Below are 24,974 nucleotides of genomic sequence, written 5' to 3'. Positions count from 1 at the left end.
AATGGATTTTAATTTCTAACTGTTCAAAGTGTGTTAAATTATTGGATTATACTGATTGTATTTCTCAAACTTTTTTGAAAAAGTGGTATTATTTGTGGCCACTCTCTCATAACATAAAGTCAAAAAAGTAAGGTCTCCCAAGCACTTTGGAAGATCTGTATTTAAACTTTTAATTTGCTGGAAGAAATCCAGTAACAGTTTTTAATATGCAAAACCTTCTGTCAAAATTGAGCTAGTGTCTTTGAAAAGTTAATTTCATCTTTGGGCACCATCTGTATTATATACACATGTAAAAAATGACTTAATATTTAGATAATAGACATAAAATGAACAGTTCTGATGTTCTTCCTTTTCCTAGAAACCACACGTATAATTCAGAGCATGTTTTCTATTTTCATCATGACTTTGGTTTGTAGAATTGTTAATTTAAGTTTCACATATTTTAATACACAGGTACTATGTTTCTAGAAGCATTACATATACAGATAGATGACAGATAAAACCCATAACCATTGTTCTTGCCAGAAGGCAGAGCATATATTTCTGTTCCTTCCATCCTGGAAAAGGATATATGATATTGTCACTACAGTGCTTTTATTAACGTTCCAGGGCAGAGAACAAAATATTTCATATTTTTCAGCCACTACGAAATAGAACCTCACCTTCTTCTTCCCTCTCTACTTTCAATAGGATTACAAAAGTCTATGATATTAAACACACTCCTTCCTCTAGGTCAAATAAATGATAGATTATATAGCACTGCTACAGTTTGATCAAAACATAAAGGTGCTCCTTGTTAGTAGCTATAAGATAAGCTGTAGATACAATATACTGCTTCTAAGCAACTGGTAATCAAAAGAAAAAAGAGTTAATGCATTTCTTCTATGATGCTCAAGCTCAAATCCAAACTGAAACTCTCCAGCCATGAAAATACAGCAGTTATTAAAAATAAGCTTAAATCCTGGCACACAGCTTCGTTGGTGGGAGAGACCCAATATAATAGTGATTATTCACCTTTTGAAAAGTTCTCTTTCCAGGAAAAAAATATCAGAAAACATCCATTCCCACCTCCCCTTCCCTCCCATCCTGAGGTATCATCTCAGCTACTTTATGTCTACTTTTGGCTTCTTGAATTGACTCAGATTTTCAAGTTAAATGATGAATTTGAAATGTCATGTTAGTGAAACAAGTGTTAGTAGTAAAAATGTGACAGTAAAACAATTAAAACTAAACATTTCTCGAGGAATCATGATAAGAAATTAAAGCATAATTATTTGTTTGATATCAGAATCAGACATTAGCAAAGTTTAATAACTAACACCCTTTAACCCAATCATATGCATAAAACTACAATGGTGGTTATATATAATAGTTCTTCAAATCACCCTGTTTCTCAGTGGGGAAAAATCTAATTTCAGAGATAAACAAGCTATTCTCAATAATTTCCATGGGATGTATCAACCACTCTCTTGCAGAAGGAAGAAACTGTTGTATTATATGTGCCAGTTCAATGATCCCACTTCACAGCATAAAAAAAACCACAAAAAATTTTAAAATATTCAGTTTTTCATGGACATGGTCTGTATAAAAACCAGACATAGGTATCTGGAACTACTCACGTTGTTTTATGAAGCCTTTGCCTTGACACGTGGTCTTGAGAAGGACTGAGAGCTTTTTTGCAATATTTAAAGTACTTCCTGTAGCAACACTATACTCATAGCTGGTGAGAATTCAGGGCACCTGCTTTACCAGGAGTCACCCCTTCAGGTTGCATGAACTGTTATAATAATATCAATAACAGTGCTGATTTCTACTTAGGGACTTACACCTTCCAGAGGCCTAAGGAAACATATACCCACTACAATATTGAGGAAGTAGTAATCTACATCTGAAAGACAGACCAACTGATTTAGGGCAATTTAAATGTTAGACTGGTTCAGAGGCAGGACCTAATTACATTTTGTACCAAAATGCGTGTGTCATCTCTTGCATCCCTGCTGACAATCTAGTCTTTGAACACTGACGTGAGCCCCAGAACTGCAGCAGCGAGAAGAAAAATTCAAAATGGAGATTTGGGTCATGGTTCCTCATATCAGTGAGGTGCAGATGCATCATTCGACTACACAGACGGCCTCAGAACATAAGCTCGTTTATGCTGAATAAGTGAGAACATACAATACCTGAATTGACATAAAGTTCGAGTGATATCTAGTTTGGCATAAAGTTTGCCTTCACAAAGATACCTATCAAAATATTTTGAACAAATTTGAAATGTTTTAATGAGTTTGTGTCAGTTCAGCATTCTGAATCACATAGCCATGTCATTCCTTATCAAGCACCAAGCACTTCCAAAATGGATTTATTGTTTTGTCAGATCACAGTCCTACTCCATGCATCAAGAGGATCATAAGCAAACAAGGCAACATTTTAATCAGGACACTGTTACCACCTGTAATAATTTATAGCTCTAAGTTTTGCATCAAAATCCATGCTGGGATTCATCTCCTATTAAACATGAGCAAGCAAAAAACCACAAATATCTTTCATTAAATTAGCACTTGAAGTTATGAAGTCTTTCAACTTAACAATGCTCATTAATATTATTGAATGTGGACTGCTAGGTAGATTTTCTTCTGGCTCCTTCACTTCATTTTTCAGTGTACCTATGATCATAGTGAATATGAAAGACTTGAATTGCTTACCATCTTACAGAAAACTCTCGTCAAACACACCTGCATTTCACTCTGATGGTGCAATATTGCGATAACCATAATTCTTTCATTGTGACCATCCAGATCAGAAAATGTTTTTTTTCCTTTGTGCCTGAAGTGCTTGTCCTTAGGAAAGAGGTTTCCAGATATCAAGTGGCAGTAAATGTGTCTATTACACTTTCCACAGACACTGGTGCACAGCAAATACTTACCAGTGATATCGTTTTGCACATAGCCATAGCCATAATGCCAACAAACAAAACTGAAGTCACAGTTTGGCATACAAAACAAACAAAACATAAATCCATCTGCTAAGCAAAGGAAACTTTAGGATGACTAGAACGAGTTTCAAATGAAAAGTATTTTTAGCACATTAAAATGGTAACTATTAACCATTGCATTTATGATAGCAGATAGTACAAGTACAGAATAATAACATACAAAGGACACCTAACTGTGGTGAAATAAACATTTCCGATATATTATATAGGGTAAGAATAGAAATATAAATCTCTTTAGCAAACACACTTGGAGGTCTCTTTAGCAAAGCTATGCTGATCTATAACAGATTGGGATCTGGCACTCATTTTGTTCTGTCACATAATCAGGAATACTGGACCTAATGGTTGCTCACTATTTGCATATCATAGACGTTTGCATAATAGGGAATAAATGCACTTATGATCTATGAGAAATGAAAAATATGTTACATGGAAAAGAAGTAAAAAAAGATTTTAACAGGAACATAATGTACATTGGGCACCTCATAAAAGACAAATATCTGACACAGAAGCTGTAAGGAGAATTACGATATGCTGTACCTGGCCATATATTTTACATCTGTGAAGTCTGATAAAAGTTCGATAGATAACATGGCTTCCTGTTTAACTCCAGTTTTCACCAAATGGTATTTTTGATCTAACACACACTTCTGTGAGGAAAAACACCTGGTTGTGAGTTGGATTCAAGTTTGCAACTATTTAGAACTGAATATATAATTTACAAGACATATAATGTACATGTTCAGGTTCTGGCACATCTTGATATATTTTAGCTATACAGTTTAGAAGAGATTTCACATTGAAATAACATCTATGTTACAACAATGCATCCAGAAGTAATGTATGATAATATATGAAACTCTTCATGCTGAAATGATCATTTTATAACATAGTTTGTCTTAATAAGTACATCTTATCTACAACCATATATTTCCTTTTGATCTGTGTAATACTTTTTTGTTTGCTTATTCACTTGCAGGTTTAAAAATCCTGTTAACATTCTTGTATGAGATATTTGTAGAATGACTGATATATTCATATCCATGAGTTTTCGTATTCAGTTTCTGTTAGAAAAACTCCAGACAAAAAAACCCACCTGTAGCTATCTGGAAAAACTTCATTATTATAAGGACATTTGTATAAGCAAATTACATATAAATATTTCTATTTAAAAAAAATGCTATGAACTAATTCTGAATAATTTTCCCCCAGGAAAAATTCTCTTGATGGGTTAATGGCTTCAGTGGCCAGTTCAAGAAACAAATTTCAAACAGTATGTACTAAAATCATACACACACTCTAGCATCATGGTCAAAGAACAGTGCTTGGCTGTTGGATGAGAGATGCCACAATAATTGCCAGATTTCAATGGTTCTTCTCCAGGCAGGGGAAAACTGCAAATGCTGTGCAAACAGTCAGATGGTGAGTCATACTCCCTCTAAGAGTAAGGTAATTTACTCCTCTGAGGTCAGCAAAAACAGGCTTCAAAGCTAATTCTGTCTATCACTTCTGGATAAAAAATACTTCCAAGCAGCAACTCACAGAGTTTGGCTTTAAAGCTCCTACTGACTAAGGGCTGTTTTCAGGGAGATAAGAGCATCATCACTCCCCTACTGCTGAGGCTGAATATTGCTTTACTGACAGTGTAATGGTATGGACCCATTCTCTAGGTATTAACCTATACTGCAACAGTATGTGTGTTGGGGCAATTTCATGCTATGTGATGGTACTGAGAAGGTTTTATTAAACTGTTTCCACAGTTGCAATGATATTCTCAGTTTATTTTCTTTTGTGTCTAATCAGATCAATGGAAAAAAATAAGAGAAAGAAATCTCTTTCATATAGATGACTTTTAAGTCCAAAGCAAATATGCAGATATTTTATCATATGAAATGCACCTACATTACCATGTAAAAATCCAACAGAGGTCCATGACTATCAGAATAAAGATTAACTTCAGTCAAAAAGGCTCTACACAATTACACGGGCTGCTGAAGAAATGCTCAAAAGTAGGGACCCTGTTGATGCTACTGTGATCTGTGGACATGACTTATAGGGAAAGGTTTTCATCTTGTCTAGGTCAGCAGAATTTGGTTTTTTTCATGAGCAAGGATGACTTGCAATAGCTGAGGACCAATGCCTTAACAACAAATTAACTTCTCTTTCTTGTCTAGTTATGAAGGTTTTCTTTTATATCTTGCATGGTTTTGAACATTTAAATAAGCAAAATGAGTAAGTATCTTATGATACTATTCAAATTTTCAGTACATTTTCCCTTTTTGTACTAGTTATGCAGTAGCATAATGTCATTCATGTCCCTGGCAACATTCCTGATTTACTGCAGCATAAGCAAAAGCCAGTCACACCTTGAAGATAACAGCTTAAATTGTCCCCCTCTTTGGTATTTTATTACACAATAAACACCACTGCAAAATTTATGGCTCATTCCTACAGTTCAATACAAGGTTTGAAGTATAACTAAGGTAATAAGGGTACGTGAAGAGGCATCTTGAGCCCTTCTCTATATCTCTTCGGTCCTAAGACACATTGGTCCTGATCCAATCCATGAGCATAAGATGGAGTAGTTCTTTGCTTTGAAATGCTGGCCAGCATATCAGGAAATAGTACAAAATGATAAGGAAGCTCAAGAAAAATCCCTTTTCAGCATTCTTGCACTAGATGAACGGAAGATCTATGGTCTAGAAGTTACAAGAATTTTGCAGCCACAGGCATTGAAAAGAGACCTTCTCATAAGCATCCTAGAGAGCCAAAAGGCATTACTAGTGCATACAAACCAGTGTGTATTAGGACTGAAAAATCACATATCGGTACAGATAATGTTCAGTATTTGCTGCCCGTGTCCCTGATCATCCACACCCCCCCCCCCCCCCCCCCCATTTATTTGTTAAAAATGGGTTGTCTTAGTTAATATATGGTGACAGTTAGGAGAAAACCAAGACTCTTCACAAACAGATTGACACTTAAACCAAAATGCACACACTTGATCAGAGGAAAGTGTTTCTATAAGAGGCATAAAAGGGATGAAAAACTGCTGAGCTATTTCTCAGAATTAAATACCTGCTCTGATGAATGGGGAATAATGAGACAGTTGACAAGACTGAATGAAATACATTTCCACTTCCTAACCCAGAACAGGTCATCTTTTCCATGATAAAACACTTGTGACATCAAATGCTTGCTGATGATAGGACTGCCATCTCACAAACAGAAGCCCTGCAAACCTGCTGAGACATCCTGGAACAGTATAACAGCAATAATGGATAAAAACAAGTGGCCAGTCTGTCAACAATTAATCATTTAAATTGATGCTGCATTTATAACTATTACAATGAGAATAAGCTTTTTCAAATTAAAATTTAAGCTTCAACACTTATGTAAACAGGCTCTGAACTGTACTTTCAGCAACAACATTGCTTGTGATTGTTCCCAAAACCTGGGATGTCCACACATGAAGAGAGGAGATAGAAAGCACATTTGGGTACCTGCGTTCCTGGTGTGATGCCATCAGTCCATGACCAAGAAACTAGAAAATCTGACAACTTCCCATTAGACACCCTAAGACAGCATGCAGAAACCTTATTAAAGAGCAAGACCGGTTCCTATTTCAGCAAAAAAGTGGGCAAGTGTATGGACACAGAGGTGTTACTCCGGCATGTGCATAATAGCTATTTAGGAAGAAAACATTCTGTCATTGTTATCTATTTATACAGATGTGTGGAAAAGTAGCAAAATGAGGTAAAAATGAAAACTTGCTTCATGAAGTTTTCACTAACTTCCATGAAAAAGCACCACACTTAGTAACGACAATTTTACAAAAGTACGGAATGGAAAAGAATAAAAATGATATCATTTAAATGCTTAATTAGTGAAATGCAAGAACAATGAGCAATGTTGTAAGCCAGGGGAAGAACATTTTTCTTGGCAGCTGAAACCAAACAACTAATCAAAATCCTCTTTTAATTATATTTCATTCAGAAAGATAAAAACAGTGGTATAGATATAACTAACCAGCTGTGTATCTTCTGTAGGTTGAAAACACACCTGTGCATAATTATCTAATTCTCAGCTAAGTATTCAATAGATAGATATATAGTAGATATTTTACTTTGAGTTCATGATAATAGTGACTATAAGTAAGATGCACCTAGTTCAGCTCATATCAAGCAGCTTTGGGAACAGTCTGTGGTGGCTATATAGGGCTCAACAGAGTTTGGAGAGAAAAAAGGGGGCTCATTACTGGCAGTGACAGCCCCCACCAAGGACTGTTCCCAGGGGACAGAGGTGGGTTGGACAAGACCCTGCTTTCTACCCTGAGTGAGGATGAAAGTCCAAGGTGGACAAGGGGCAGAGAGAAGATGCATCCTTAGTTTTTCAGTCCACAGACCCTGGGCAGAACAGCCCCACTGGCACAGGGGTACAAGCTGTGCCTCCCCCTGCAAGCTGCTGGATTTCCTCCACTTCCTTGGGCTGGGCTGAGGGATGGCATTACTGCACACAGGAGGAGACAGAACACAACCACCCATGCCACATTATGTCACATCCACTACCAGGTCAGAGAAAACTATGGCACAGTCCTGCTGCATGTAAAATTGGCCTAACAGCAATAATATAAATGTTATAAGTCATTAAAGAGAATAGTAAGGATCTTTTCATTTCATCCTCACTCTCCAATTAAGGCGTTTGCTGCTGGACAGTAAAAAGCTTCATTCCACTTAGGACCTCACCTTTACCATCTGCAGTCAGGATAGGTATGGCTTTACGGTATACTGCTCTGCTACTCTGCACTGAATCCTCATGTGGACACTTTTTGTTAGAGGTAGGGAAGAAGAGAGCCTTTGATATTTATAAAGTAAATTCCAGAGCCTCCAGTTACACACTACTGAGCTGCTAACTCCACCCGTCCTCCGCTTTCTACCAAGTCCTTTCTCTCTTATCTCTCTCCCAGTCTGGTATTGCATTTTCCTTTCTTCCATATAGCTTTATAACAGAACGTCTCATTTTTTCTTAAACTCAGGGCAATGAGCCTTTGATTAAAATCCTTTCCCAAAAGGCATCTTCAAAGAATTTTGAAGGATAAGCAAGTATCCAGCAACTAAACAGCAAACTCACTTCTAGTATTCAAACTGCAAGGAGCTGGCAGCCTTCAGTTTTGCAAAATATGAAAAACTTTGGCGAAATCTTGCTAACTCTGCACTGGGAGGAAATTCCCATTGTTATTCATAGTTCTTACTTCTGTGAAATTTATTTTAGTTTCTTACAATGTATCAGTTTGATCAAATAAAAAGTTGGCAGGATATAAGAATTCACCAAGATGAAAAGGCTTTTTTGAACAAATAGAGAATGAAAGTTGTTCTAAGATTTTTTGAACATTTTTTTTCTCTCTACTGAATAATACTATGATTTTTTAATCAGTTCTGCACAGCTGAAATTCACTATGGAGTTCTAAAGAATATATTCTTATGGCTGGATTAAACTGAACACACTGAGCAGGGTGTCCATTGTATTTAAATTGGTCTCACCATGAAAATAATTAGGTCTGTACTAACAACGGACTATATATCTTGTGCCACAAATATTGTCATCATAATATTGTTGCATATTAATAAAGTGAGGTACACATAAAGAGAATCTTACAGAAACTTAAGATTAATGTATTCGAGATCTTATGATACTCTTTCTATAACAAATATATTTTAAACTTCACAATAACCAAATTAACAGGCAGCTAGGTCAATGTTACATCACTTCAGACAAGCAGTTAAATATATATTTATATGATCACATTTTATGTCATAAACAGTAGAATGTGAAGGGAGGGGGTTGGATCTTTTTTTCTACTTAAAGTAGAACACAATCAATTGCACTTGAAATCCTTGGGCTTGGCTTCTTTCCTCATTACTGCTGGCAAAGCTGCTGTTATTAATATCCCCCCACTCTTCCCATTATGCACCCTATTTTCAAAACTTAAATTGTTTCTAGATAGTAAAAAATTTTGTGAATACATTCTATAGAAGTGTCGGTTTCAATAATTTTTATTTATTTAAAAATAATTATTGAAAAAGAAGTATAAACAGTTCCTGCAAATAGATACTAAAAAAAATGCCTCTTTTTTCCCAGGTATTTTTCTTACAAATATGCAGGCTTCCCCGCCCCTCCCCCCCCCAATTGTTTTAAAGGAGGTTTAATGCATCCATGATTTTGAGTAATAATTTGACTAGAAAATCTGGTTAGTCAGCATAGAAATATTTCAATTTGTTTGAAATTACAAAAACGAACTGACAATCTTCTTGATTCTAAGTGTGATAACATACTTAACACAAAAGAAGATAGTCATAGCTAGAGCAGTCTGGATTTATTGGTGAAACAGTTTAATAGAAAAAAGTTTTCACAAAATTGACCTTTGACAAGTTTTTAAACTTTCTCTTTGATATAACATAGCAAACCTTTCTTGTTCAGACAATCCAACACCAGCTGATAGCATCCATGGACCTGGTTACGCCTATTCTCCTACTACACATATTTTTTCACTGAACTACAGCTCTCATGACACAATGCGGGTCCTTGAATTTTATGATACATCAGAGAGATCAAATGACTGTAGCATAACTGTAGTAAGTCTTAAGCTAACTTAGGGTAAAGATTCCTGGTTTCGGTTAAGTTGAGCTAGGGGCAAAGCGTGATTTGCTTCTCACACTAACAGTGAGTGAGAAGCTGGTGTCATCACATATTCATGAAGTCATTAAGCTAAGACATAAAAAGAGATTTGTAACTAAGGATTTGTGTCCTTTGCACTGAAGAACTTACAATTGTTGCTTTTTGGAGGACAGAGGAGACAATCAGCCAGTATTTAACTGCTCTTCTTACACTGGGCTTTCAGTTTTAAATTGAGACTACAGTGACTTCTACACAGAACAACCTCATTGACAAGTGATCTCACTGGAGGACCATCTTCTGAGAGAAAGGGCATCACAATACAGGGCTTAAATGAAATCAGAACTTCTGAATTTGACAACAGAATATGCTTTATTGATCTTTTTTGGCTTTTCCCCCCTATTTTTCATGGCTCATAACTGTAAGAACCTCTTACCTCAGCAACCATTTATCAGAACAAAAGGGAATGTGTCAAGATACTCTTTAGAGCTTGTCAGTAATGTTCTTAATTAGCTGTAGCAATCACTGTTGAACAAAATGAGGTTCTTCTTTACTAGTTTCTGAGTAAGACACTTCCCATTTCCAATACGCCATTTTGAAATCAGTCTAGTGATGCACTATTTTGCACAGAATTTCAAAGCTCAAAAGAAAAGGATCAAATCTACTGTGTAAGACTTGAGAAGCCACATAATACAGTCATTTTAAATAATGTAGCTCTTACATAGTTTCTCTTCAGTAAGTATCTTGTTTCAGGTGTCCTTTATTCATCCTTCAAATTTTATAGGCTTCATTTACCAATGTGAAAGTCTTGATGAGATTCAGCAAAGGAAATGGGAAGGTGACAAGCTAGAAAGCATTTCAGCTTTAGCTGCTGGTAAACACTTAGTGAAAAATTACTGAGCGATCAGGTTTATATAACAGAGATATTCTAACATTTTATGTCATTCACATTATTCTGGCATCAAGATTAGATGGGGAAATAGATTCTGTACTCTATTGCTGGGCATATGAACAAACAATGGAAATGCCAAAATGACAAATGTCCTCCAATTCATTTTACATTCTTTAATTTGCAGAAAACTGCAGAAGCCCACATCAGAAATTCCTGCAGGATTAGCCTAAGGAGGATTGAACAGAATGATTCAGACCCTTCTAAATATTTAACAACTTGAATATTCTCTGGTTGTTTTTAATGACATATCAGCGCTTCTACTTTGAAAAGGTTGGAAGCTTATGTAGCTGGGAGAAATAATTTGTGTCTATCTTTGTCTCCCTTTTATGTACAAAACCTTTTAGTTGAATGGGCTAACACTACACATTATTCTGCTTAAAATATGTTCAAAACCAGGAGAAGGGTGAGATCTCATCTAACAAGGCCAAAAGACAAAGGGGCAATGTAGGCTTGCTTATGGAGGCCAAAAAGGAGCCAGGGTTTCCCTCTGTTTCGACTGGCAAAAGCAGATTTATTTTTCTTGCATCTTTAGTGTGAAATACAAAAAGCAATTGTATCAATGGCAAAATTCCTACAGACTTCATCGAGGCCAGTTTTTACTTCTCTGTGTTTCTGATTTTGACATGTACTTACAAGCTTAAGTGATGCTTCAGATTAAGCCCTGTCTCATTGAAGACTATAGTTTTATTACTTGAAATTCCTCTCTAAGTTTAAAAATGTGAGACTCTAGCCCTTTGCAAGCATCTTATTATTTTTCAGTGTAATTTAATTACTTTGTTATGGGTTCACAACAAAATGTGGTAAGTATTTGTGATAGAGCAAATAAGCGTTTGTGACAAGCGAAATGTGATAAGCAATTTACTGTGGAAAAAAACATTACTGTTCTCTTTAAGAGGAAACCATAAGATATTAGTGGTCTAATTCTTATACAAATATACACTCCTTCACATGAGTACTCTCATAGAAATGAATAGGTTTGCTTATGTGGGTAGATGTTCATCACTTTGAGTATGAATGGCAAAACCAAAGTCCAAATAAGGAACACAAACCAGACTCAAACACAACAGGGGTGATTGAAAGCTATTCTTAATTTCGAATTTCTTGGAGAAAGGCCAGGCTGTAATTAGATTTTCTGAGCATAATTTCCTCAGGGATTTCAGTAACTGCAATACAAAAAGCTAATGCAGGTTTCCATACCAAAACTTTATTTGGCCTTATTTGTTTAATAATATTCAAACTGACTGTGTTTAAAATTTGTACTATCTAAATTCTCTAGAGCAAGAACTACAACACTAAGTTTCAGCTAGCTGAAAATTCAGTCTGCAATCCTTTTTTCATCCTAAACAAATTTAAACTCCCAAATGCAAATTTTTAAAATATATCATGTGTTAACGGTATCTATTATCTTTTGCTGCATAAAAAGATACGTGCTTTGTTTCTCAATTTTTAATATCTTGTGAAACAGTGCTAAATCATATGCTAGGTAATAACAATAAACAATGAGTTATGAGGATACATACAGGGTTTATTTTTTCATGCTTACAAGGCTTTTGTACTTGTGTTTTTCTCCTTAACCATGACTTCAGTTCACAAGGTTGCTCTTAGCTTGTAATTTTTCTGGTTTTGTAAATCCTTATGTATAGGAGAGCATAACATATTAATGAAAGTTTATCTTCTGTTGTTGACTAGAATTGTTATCTTCTGTGTCTAAGTAATGCTTTTTTAATTTTTTCTCTGTTACTTTATTTTATGATAAAAATCTGTAAGGACACTATTTCATTTCTGCATTGTAATTAAAGGCAAGATCTAGATTATTAATATGTACACTTTAGAAAGAGGCACTGTGATTTGTAAAGCTGTGGCTATCAGTTGGGATTTTAAGTGAAATCATTCCAACACAGAATTTTAGACCAGAATTTAACCTGATGGCTGTAAAAACTTTGTGCTGTTTACCGGTGTGGCAGCAATTCCCCTTTTCTTTTTATTGTGCAGTAGTGGGGCTTGCCACATGCTCGATGTCACGTCAGATGGAGAGGGGAGGCAATGCACAGTGCTGAAAGGGCACCACTGTGTCAGCTAATGAGGCCCCACGCCACAACCTCTACAGCGGTTGCAGATCACGGATAGAAATTCTGTCAGACCTGCAGAACTATACTGTAAAATTTGAAGTGAGTACTGGTAGTGATGTGCTGCCACTGGTAAAAGCCAACCACCAAGTTATTCCTATCGACAAAATTAATTAGACAACTAAATTACTATTTTTATCTTAGCAGTGCAATCAAGAACTGAAAGAGTGCAAGGAAGACACAAATGGAAAAAACGCTGTATAAAGAGAGAAACCAACTCACCTCATTTTAAGTTATTTTGTGCAACCTGTGTTCCTCTAGAACTATTATTCTATGCTTTAATCTTTTCAGGTCTTTACATGTGTTTTCATGGGCAGATGGAGGATGATAAACCCAATACCCATTTATTGAATTGCCTTTTCTCATCTGAAATGTAGTCTCTAATAAAAAATGAACCACAAAACCCCCTACCTTCTTACTGTCCAGCATATTCATTATCTGATCAACTCATACTACTAATTAAGTTAAAATCAACTGCTAAATAACTCCCGAAGAGCCAATTTATCTAAGATAGTATGAGCACATATTCATTTCTCCTTATACATCACCAGCTGTTATTAATTAAATTCTAGTCACTTCAGACTGCAAGTTTGAAATAATCGCCGTTATGGAAACAATTTTACACTGTACTTAAGGGTGAGTTTGGCTGTTACTTTACTGATATTGATAGTAATCTGAATATAGGTAGACACCACCCTAGTTATTTCACTTTAGAATTTGCAAGATACTCAGAGGAATGTGTGGAATTTTCACATACGTTTCTTGAACGCAAAAAGCTTTGTCATAAATAGACATGAAGTGCAGAACTGAGTTTGATAGATTATTCTCTAAAGAAAATGTCTCCTCTCTGAAGGTGTAATATACCTTTTCAAGCTTAGAGGAGATCACAGAGGCAGCAAGTGATTTTTCCCTCTGCAACAGCTCCTCTCAGCTGGCTGCTGTACTACGGTGAAGGTTGAAGTGATACTCACAATCTGCTTCCACCCACCTACCTTCCACCCACATCTATGAAGCATCTGTGGGCTGATGCTTTGACAACTGGTAGGTCTCTGCTGTGCAAAGTCTCCCAGTATGAACAGGTATTAGGAGGAAAAGGTGTACTTTGCACTCCCTTAAACTTCTGTACAAACACATTGCATTTAATTAGTCATTGCAGCAGAAGGTTCAAAGAGGTCTTCATTACAGATTACGAATCATATTCTTGCATGTAAAAAGGGAGACAAAATTGTCCTCTGGATCCATTTGTCAGCCCAGTGGTAAAACTGAACTACTATGTCCTGAAATCAACTACGCTTTCTGAAGTTTCAGTCATTACAGTACATGTAGGAGAAACGAAAATCTTAAGTTCTGAAATATTTATAGTCCCATGTTTCAGTGGAAGTGTGAATAAAATCTTGCATTTTTAATAATGCACTTCCAATACGTTTCCTCCTGCAAAGCCAGTTGGTATAGATATTAAACTATTACTTATGTATCAAGTTTTGCTTTCCTTTATTGCAAAGGCCATTTATAAGAAACAAAAGATTGCAGAGAATGAACAATGCTCCATGCATTTATCTCACTTCATGTATATCATAACATGTTTACTCTCCTTTTGCCAAAGGAAAGACCCATCAAGAACATAAGAAGAGGAACTCTAATGTCTCTACAAATAAATGTATTTACTGCATTCTTCTTGTGTTCATGAAAAAATATCCGTGATATGATGAATATTTTTAAGGTTATCTACAAGCACAACTTTTTTTGTAAACAACTTCTGGAAAGTTATTTTCTTTTTTCCATTACTGTTATTTAACTGTAAGACTATAATCATGATTAGAAATTAACTTTTTTGTATGGGGGATGACAAGAAACAAATGCTGTACCCTTTAATGAGTCACCTACTGAATTTACAGCTCACCTGCTGATTTTAATTTATGTGATGATTTACAAAACAAAACACTTCATGTCTTTCATCTATATACTGCATTTCACTTATTTTCATGAAAACATGTAATATGTTTTCTTGCATTAGGTACTCTTGTTTGTGAGCAGTTTCTAACCTCCTATCTAAATGTAAATTGCTTATGCAAACAGATTATTAAGAGAGAAGTGAAACAAAATCCTTAAGCCCTTTCCAAGTAATACAAAGGAATATGTTTATGTTATTTTTTAAAAGTGAAAACAATACTATTAACTAAGGTCTACATTTTAAAGGTAACAATAATGTCAGTTTCCTAAAAGATACAAATCAATTTCAGCTTAAGAGCAGGGAATCTTCGTCATCATTATCAAGTTATGTTAATTATAGCTTTTAAAGTCTTAAGAAAATAGCTTAGACTCTAAACACATGAAAGAGAACTGAAGACAGAAAAAGATGATATGTATATACAGACGGCCTGTAAGTTAGTTCAATCAACCATTCATACATATGAGTCACCAAGCAAATTCACCAAGAATAGCTCTGATTCCTAGAATTATTTTTTTTTTTAATCTTGCAACTCATACAGCCACTTTATGTAGATTTAATTGGGCACCCTGAGGTTGCCCAAATACATACGCAATCTTATTGGAAGAAAATGCTAAAACAAACTGACATTCATTAGCTTCTGAGAAGCTATATTGAGCCAAATTGTCTATCCAGCTTTATGTGGTGATTCTGGGAATAATTTTCACCATTAGTTTACAAAATGACTAAAAGAAACCTGTTTTACGTAAATTGGGGAATCCTGCTGAGGTTCCTGACAACGGATAAAATGAAATGGAGAGAAAACAACTAGTGCAAATAAAAAGCAATTTGCATGAATTCTGTTCTAATGGAAAGAAGCTAATAGACATGGCATTTACTTATAGGGAACTTGCCTTGTAAACTGTAGATTTCTCCAACGCTGTTCTGCCGGGTGATATGATGCCAATATGCACTACGAGGAAGTGAGATCGACTTGGATAATGTCATTGGTTCAGACAGACTGGTCTGGAGCTAAAAACCAAAGCAAACAGAAATGGAAGATCACACATAACCATACTTGATAGATAATCTCAAAACTGTAAATTGAACCAATGTTGTTATGAAGATACTATTTTCTGAATTACCACAGGTTTTATACGGTCATTTAAACTGTGTTATAAGCATCAGCAATGTGAATGCTCAGGAAAAAGCTGCAAAAATGTATTTGGGTATATAAGTTCATTAGCACAGGTTACTATTAGGACACAGGAGTACGTCCCTATTTATCTATAGCTATTTTTGTTGCTGCCAGGATTTTGATATTTTCTTCTTTAACTTTATGATAATGATGGATTAACATATGCCTGAAATCTTAAAATCCTCTACAATCGCATTTCTTTTTGGTCATTTAACCTGCATATTGGATTGAATACACAGAAAGATGCTAAGAAAGAATCTGAGACAACCAGCAGAGAATTAGAAATTAATTAGTCATTAATCCCCTAATCCTCCATTCAGATGGAGGCATCTCATCACCAGTAGCAGGCTACAGCCTCAAGAGCAAATTTTCCCAGTCCGGGGGACTTCATGTAACTGAAACTGTGAATTACGTGATAAGTGTCCATGTGTACAAGAGCTACAGCACAGAAACCTGACAGGGGGAATGTAAACTTTATTAAAGAGAGCTCTGTCTCCAATGCACTATAGATGTGAGTGAAAGACAAGATTAGGCTATAGAATAAAAAAGCATTATGGAGGACTGTGCATCCTGACAATCTCTTTGAATATATCCATATAAGTTATGCTTTGTCTAGAAGAAAAGAGAACGTATGTGTAACATTTTAGAATCTCTGGCTTTACAGAATATAAAATGCCATCAGTAATTTGTTCTAACAAATCACAATGACACTGTGGGACATGTAATTTCTTCAGGGGATGCCTGGAAGGATCAACACTGAAAGATCAATTATGTCTGAAGATTTAGAGTGGAAAACACTTAATTTCAGGAGCGGCACCAGGGTGGTGAAGCTGGTACTCTGAAAAGGTGTGCCTAGAAACCCACACTTTCGGAGAGTCCAGCTACAGAGCAGAAAGTGTTCAAGGTCTGGATCGTTTACTGCAGACTAATGATTAACTCCTAGGGATTCCTCATTCAGAATCGTAATGCCAAATTAAAAAAAGCCATTTTATCTGTACAAACTCATGTTATTCTGTAATAAAAAAACTCCTCTCTTTTAGAGACTGTATCCACCCAAAGATCTACAATTATTTCATTTTTGAGTATTCACACACACTGATGTGTGGCAGATATTTTGCTTCAGATAAATCTATTGTAATTACTTCTGTTGTTGCTTTCTTGAGAATTGTCATCAAAATTACTCCCTGCCTACAGCTAATGGCTCTTCTGCTCATTTATAACCAAATATTACATTTTATTTGTCAGTGCTGCAGATCATCACTAGAAGCTATTCGATATGAAGTAAAGAGCCTACAGAAACATTTCTTCCATCAAAAAAAGTTCAAAATCCTTATCACAGGAGTTCTGTTTTTAGGGAGACTTGAGAATTTAGAGTTTATTGATGCAGAGAATTTCCTTTATTGTGGAGATCAGGGCAATAACAAACCTTCTAAGTTATTTTACCATGTTCATATAGCACGGGTAACAAAGGTGACATTGTTGAGTAAGAAAAATAAACAAAATCATGTAACTTCAATACACAGACAATTTCTTCATAATTTATTCACCCAAAAGGTAAATTCTAGTGTTGAGGCAATAGGCAAAACTTTGTATTAGAATGCATTCTGAAAAAAACAATTCCAGTAAAGAGAACCACTTTGACTATGGTTCATTATCTCAAAGCTAAACCCATGGACTGAATTGAAGTGGATAAAGTTGTATCGTTATTCCTGATCTGAGGTGATTAGCTCCTGCCTGATCTGACCAACATTGATGCAGAAGAACTTTATATGCACACATTAAAGCTTTGAAAGTATGAAAAAAATCAATTCTCATCATAAATTAAGGTAAGAACTACTCTAGTGCAGAAGATCACATTACAAGCGTTCACAGTACTTTGTTTCCTCAGATTCTCTAAACAAAGAACACCCTCTGATATTACCTTTTGGGCAAGAAGTATCACCATATGCTAACTACAATAGGACCAGATGAACTACATTTCTTTGGGGACTCCATAGAAAGAAAATGCAATTTCTATTTTATTAAAAAAAATACTTTAAAATACATTGTCAATTTTGTTTTCAATTTGAAAATTTAAAATTGAAACATAAACATATGGATTTGATATCACTTTGTGTATCATATAAAGGATGATAATTTAATAGCAGATTAATTTGTCCATGAAGTTATTCTTACTAATTGTTAGATCACAATTAGATACAATTTTCCTCTTTATCTTTTTTATCAATGTAAAAACCACATTATTGGTCAAATGTAATTGACAATGACAGAATGCTTACTCCTACAAACTGCTGTTTGTAAAAATATTTCCATGTTCAAAGAAAATTGGATAATTTACTGACAGAAACCTACGTTCTCCAGAGAACATCTTATGTGCTAGATTGTGGCTGTTTCAGATAAAAACTTGAAACCAAGGTGAAGAAAACAGATATATAAACATCCATCTAATCAATTATTCATATACTATTAAATAGCTTTTTGCTATATAAATTATTACAGGTTAAACTAGAATTTAATGTACAGAGATCTACTTTTTCACAATCCCTTTTTCCCAACTGTAATTTAACTTCTGGTAGTTAATGATGTTAAAAATGCAAAACAAAACAAACAAACAATTTGTAAATCAGGGAAGATGAACCAGAACTGTTTACTTGTTAAATAATTACTCACTCAGGTTTGAGACATCTGGTGTTCCAGACCAGTGAAAGAGATCACTCTGGGTAAGTTCAGAGACTTTATTCTCGATACTTTTCCCTTTCGTCTTTGTACTATGCCTCAGAAAAAAACAACTGATTTGTCCTCTACCCTTTTCTGAATCGGCTAACTCAGAGGACATTTCGCTATGGAAAATCTAGTAAATAAACTTTCATTTTCTTCTTTTCCTGAAACATGTGGGCCATCAGTTTCCTGCACAGATTTATTTCTGTCCTTAATTTAACATAAATATCACAATTAAAAAATATATATAAAATTATTTCACCTATCTCCTTCAGCTTATTTACCACTTACTTAAAAAATTAAATTAACATCTCTGAATATGGCCAATGTTCAGCTGTTGCTTCCAACACTGGCACTTTTTCCTCAGGAGCTGGCAAAACAGGCTCAGATGCATTAGCACCAACCATACAGAAAGGTCTCATAGTGAGAGAAGTAGCACAGACACATAAACTCTTTGCTCTGGGAATGACCTGATCTTAACCTTCAGTGACTGGGTGTAGAAATATAGAGGAAAGTAAAAGCAGTATACCAAATTAAATATATGTAACATATGAACATAGCATTAAAGAAAACATGCATCTAGAATGATTTTGCTACAAATATTTCTCAAATCTAATGGGTCTTCAGGAAATGAAAAACATATTCCAGACTTTCTTGCCCAACTTAAGAGGGAGAAAATGATGATGTAACTAGAACTTGGATGAAAAGAAAAGCAGAAATACATACATTAAAAACACACCAACTCAGGGATTTTTTTTTTAATATAAAAAATATCCATCACCAAAACTTTCTTGTTATATGACATGAAATGCCTAGTAGTTAGGTTTCCTCCACAATCTGTCTTTGATAACACACCTTTCACACAGTGAACATCATTACATTTCTTTCCTGATTAGCCAAAATATTAAGTCATATGAAGCCTTTGCATTGCCAGCAACACCTTTATAATTCTTAAAGGACTATTTGATTAAAATATAAATAATAATCAAAAAAATTATTAATGTGCAACTGTAAGTCATTCTCCATATTTTTCGTTATTGTTCTTTCATGAGACAAAGCTTAAGGGCTAAATTTTCTTTTAATTCCCCTAGGTCATTTCCACTGGCATAAATAGATTTGTTACTCTGATATCAATAATGAATACAATTCCAAGAATGGAGCCTGTTAAATGTATTAGGGTTCTGAGCTTTGATCTGTTTAGCATATTATTCTCTCATTTTCTTTTTGCATTAAAATGTCAAAACACTGAAGGTGACAGAAAATACATTTGGCTTGGGGAGAATAACTGAATAATATACAGTTCATTCCATTTTTAGCCTGCAAAAAAGACAGTTGTTTTTTTTTTTTTACAGACCTCCTCTGGAAATAGGTTAGTCTATTATGGATAAAAAAACCTGGCTCATTTCACATTCTCATTAGAGTCTTTAAAGAAATAGCAAGAGAATCAGGTCACAGAAGACTAACGAGAACTGTAGTCTGGAAATATGAATTATATATCACTATTTAGTTTTTTTTTTCTTTATAACTCAAAAAAAGTTTGCTTTGTGTGTTATGCCTTGAAAAGGAAGAGGGGTCAAGAAATATATTTCACTGCTCAAGTGTCCATTAGCTGTCAGTGGAATAGCACAGACTTACTTCGCTGGTATCCACAGTGGCAAATTACTAGAGTTTAAGAATCACACAATCTAGAAGGTAGCATCAGCTGAGGTACCAGCTCAGCTATCAGCTGAGCTAGAAAACAAGCAAGAGGGAAGAAGTATTTTTAAAAAAAGAGAAAGAGTTTTCAGTAATGACCAAGAAAAAAGTGTCTTTTTGCAAAAGCAGATACTATTGTCCCATGTTCAACTTGTGTACTATGACACATAGACCTGTTATACAAAAAGCAGTTCCCATCCAGTCCTGTCAAGCAGATGATTACTTCTTAAGCACAGTGTTTTGTCCAAGTTTCTGTTGAATTTTATTCTGCTGTTCCAAACAATTTTTCCAACTTGTCATTTTGAATTCTGTCTCTTCATGACCCACTTCCATATTGTCTTATAACTGTAAGATCTGGAAGTCGAATCATTAGATTGTGCCTTGAACCAGAACCTCTATTAAAATACTTAATATAACTGGATGCAGGATATATTCCTGTGAAAACCCAATCAGAATATTCTTCCCTTTGGTGATGTCTTACTAATAATTACACCCTGGTTATAATTTTCCCATAGTCCTTTGTTCACAATCACTTAGCTTGCTTAGAAAATAGTCATGTGTTATTTGGACTGTGTTCATAACTCATAGGTGCCTACTATTAATATAAACATAGGTATCAGCATACTATTTATTTACTATGCATTACTTTATGTTTATTTTTACACTTTTATCCAGCTTGCTGTTCCTGACAGCATACACGGTATTGGCAAAAACCCCACCAATATATGACCTCATAAGTCTTCTGAAAAGACTTACAGAAAAGCTAGCTGTGAAAGTCATTTCAGTGATTTCAGCCTTTATTCTATTTTCATCCTCTATTCCTCTATTTCTAGCATTTATTTTTTCAGTAGCTATTCTAACCTTGTTATGACCTTTTATAGAGTTTCTTAATCAATTATGGAGGAAAAAATCTCAAAATAATAATACCGCTTTGCTGTGCCAAGGTGGATGATGATTATTCTTTGGCGGTGGAATAATATTATGCATGAATAATAAGGCAATGGTGAAAGAAAAGCATTCTGAAGGGGAATTCAATGGGACTGACATTTTTTTTCTAATCTCCTTGGCCACACTATAAAGAGAGAATTGGGACATTTTGCTCCTTTTCTGGCAGAAGTGTGTTGTTTTATTTTCTTTTTCTTTCCTCTAAAAGAAACTCATAATAGATCACTTTGTTGTTTGACAGAATGGATTAATGTTGGAGAAAAGTAGCTGGATTTTACAGTGCATTGGGATTATATTTGTTGAATGTCAGTAAGGTGTGTCTTCACCCATATTCTGTCACAAAATTGTAGTTTTGTTTCTTTCACGAAAGAAGTTTCCTGTCTACGGAAACTATACTAATTACTGTGAGGGCAGAAGGTCAGGTTCTTACATCTTTACAAGGCTTGATCCATTGTATTATATATAGGCAATAGATGAAATACTTTATCCATTTTTCATTGCATAAAAACTTTTACTAAAAACATAGGAGATGATGCTGACATGAACAGAGCTGAGATTATTTCAAGCTTGACTATACAGTAGATCTTAGGAGAAACAAACAAAATTAAATGGTACAAGTCTCTAACACATAGGAGAAATTGCTAGCATGTTAAGCTAATTTCTTCAATAAATACATACACACACATATGTATATATGATAGAGAATCCAATATTGTACAGACATTATTTGCAGATACTTATTGTCCTTTCTCTTACCATGAAATGGGAGCTTTTACGAAAGAGAGGTGCTGGACGACACGAAGGAAAAGATTTTTCAGATAGATATTTGATGACCTGAAAATATACAGCATTTAGGGATAAGATTGTGTGGGACTATAAAAAAATTTCTCTAAGCAGCATCACCCAGGGCAAAGTCTTCAGGTTTTAAAAGTAAAAATCTAGGATTTTTGAAGGTGCTCAGTACTGATACAGTTGTTTAAAAGTATGGCTATTTCCAGATGGGAAACGGGGAGGATCAGAGCAAAAAACCACCTAAAACCAAAAAGCAAAATCCAAAATAACACCACATCCCTACACATTTTATTCAAGTAAAAATTAATCACGGTCCTAGAACAGTTCATCATGTTGACTCACGAATGCTTAAAGTGAAGGCGGGTGACATAGAAGGCACTGATACAGATCAGCTTAAACTCTAGGGTACCGGCTTAACCTTCAAAGATATGTTCTAGGGGTCATTCATCTCAATCAGTTAATCACTGAAATGTTCATTTATAGCTTTGTCTCATTTCAAAAACAACCAGTGAATTATGTGCACCATTATGAGTGTTTGTTAGTAGGTGATATAAAATACAAGTCAATGATGGGAAGGCTAGGAGGAGTTTTGGTCTTCACTGAATTAAGGAGTTAATAGTAGCCGTTAGAGTACAGGAGATATTATATGGTTTGCCAAAACAACACGGCAACTGGGAGAGGCGCCTGAGGACAGGAGGAAAGCCAATGACACTGCTATCTTCAAGAAAGGCAGGAAGGAGGACCCAGGGAACTACCGGCTGGTCAACCTCACCTCGGTCCCTGGGAAGATGATGGAGCAGCTAATCCTGGAAACCATTTCCAGGCACATGAAGGATAAGAAGGTCATCAGGATTAGTCAGCATAGCTTCACCAAAAGGAAGACATGTTTGATCAATCTGATACTCTTCTGTGATGAAGTGACTGGCTTGGTAGATGAGGGGAGAGCAGTGGATATTGTCTACTTTGACTTCAGGAAGGCTTTTGACACTGTTTCCTGGAAGATCCTCATGGAGAAACTGATGAATATGGGCTGGATGAGCAGTCCATTTCAATCAAGTGGACTGAAAATTGGCTGAATGGATGGGCTTAGAGGGTGGTGATCAGTGGCATGAAATCTAGTTGGAGGCCAGTAACTAGCAGTATACCCCAGGGGTCAATACTGGGTCCAGTCCTGTTCAATTTCTTCATTAATCATCTGCATGATTGGGCAAATTGCACCCTCAGCAGATATACTTGTGTTACAAAACTGGGACGAGTGGTTGATATGCCAGAGGGTCGTGCTGCCATCCAGAGGGATCTCGACAGGCTGGTGAAATGGGCTGACAGGAACTTCATGCAGTTCAATAAGGGGAAGTACAAAGTCCTGCACCTGAGGAGGAACAACTCCAGGCACCAGTACACGTTGGAGGCCACCAAGTTGGAAAGCAGCTTTTTAGAAAAGGACTTGGGGGTCCTGATGGACACCAAGTTGAACATGAGCCAGTAAGATGCCCTTGTGGTAAAGAAGGCCACCAGTATCCTGGGTTGCATTAGGAGGAATGCTGCCAGCAGGTCAAGGAAAGTGATCCTTCCCCTCTACTCAGCACTGGTGGGGCCACACCTGGAGTGCTGGGTCCAGTTCTGGGCTCCCCAGTGCAAGAGAGACATGGACATGCTGGAAAGAGTCCAGCAAAGCACCACTAAGATGACAAAAGGACTGGAGCATTTCTCCTATGAGGAAAGACTGAGAGAGCTGGGACTGTTTAGCCTGGAGAAGAGAAGGCTCCAGGGGGATCTTATCAATGTTTGTAAATACGTGAAGGGAGGATGCAAAGAAGACAGAGCCAGGCCCTTTCCAATGGTGCCCAATGACAGGACCAGACACAATGGCCACAAACTGAAACACAGGAAGTTCCCTCTGAACATCAGGAAACACTTTTTTACTGTGAAAGTGACTGAGCATTGGCACAGGTTGCCCAGGGAGATTGTGGAGCCTCCCACCTTGGACATATTCAAGAGCCATCTGGACATGGTCCTGGGCAACCAGATCCAGGTGGCCCTATTTGAGCCAGAGGGGTTGGACAAGATGTCTTCCGGAGGTCCCTTCCATCCTCAACCAGTCTGTGATTCTGTGACTAGCATCTCCAAAATTATAGAGAAGGTTTTACTGAAAAGGGAGACTGTGAGATCTGTCTTCAGAACAGTGTAGAGATAAGTAAGTTTCGGTGGGAAAGAACAAACTGAAATCCATCAGTTGGAAGGGTCAATGAAAGAAGCTGCCCACAGAGGCTGGTATGCTTCATCAAGAGCAAGTGTTTTCTGAGGAATTCAACCTGAAATTTATGGTATTCCAGAAGGTTCTCTTTCATGAGGTGTGTCAAGCCAAAGTTAAAAATGGCAAGGCTTGCCATCAGTGCTGACTGACAAAGTCTTGTCCTCCTTCCTCTGCCTGCTTTTTACTCTACTTGCTCTGCTGGGTATCCCTCTCTCTGACAAAGCTGCTCATGTCTGACCTCAACCTGATATGCTTTGGAGAAGATTTCAAAGTATGAGAGTTTTTTCATGGTATTCCTTGCCAAAAGTTATGACATACTTTAAAGATATATTTGGGACACTTGAAGTCCTCAGTATTTTATTTGAAAGTACTGGAAGGACAGCCTTTCTGACTTCATAGAAGTTGATTTGGCCAGTTTTAGAGCTGGTATGGTAAAAGTCATGGCATGAAAAAATGTCTCTCAGTGGAGAACAGACTTCAAAAAAACTCTCTAGCATGTGGCAAGAAAGGTGAAATAAGGATGAACTCAGAATGTCCCCAGTTGGGAGAACCTTACCTGAGTAGGTCTGAGGCTGAAAAATTGGAATTCTAAGGCTTACATATGTATTTTAGCAAAAAATTGCTAGAGTCTGTATTAACAGTGTTCACTGCACAGTTATTTGAGTTTCAAATGCCTTGGACCTCACAAGCTTTCTTATGAAGT

General features: G+C 36.1%; 1 protein-coding gene across 1 annotated transcript in view; it reads right to left on the bottom strand.

The window, feature by feature from the left end:
* The window catches only part of DOK6 (docking protein 6), a 251,564-nt gene that overhangs the window by 26,983 nt on the left and 199,607 nt on the right, over positions 1-24,974 (bottom strand). Inside the window, exon 7 of the mRNA XM_059815585.1 lies at positions 15,584-15,701. Within this exon, the coding sequence (XP_059671568.1) occupies positions 15,584-15,701 (118 nt within the window). The remainder of the gene's footprint in view (positions 1-15,583; positions 15,702-24,974) is intronic.

The sequence above is a fragment of the Gavia stellata genome, chromosome 3 (assembly GCF_030936135.1).
Source record: "Gavia stellata isolate bGavSte3 chromosome 3, bGavSte3.hap2, whole genome shotgun sequence".
In the NCBI taxonomy this organism is placed as follows: domain Eukaryota; kingdom Metazoa; phylum Chordata; class Aves; order Gaviiformes; family Gaviidae; genus Gavia; species Gavia stellata.
This window is presented reverse-complemented; position numbering and strand designations above follow the sequence as displayed.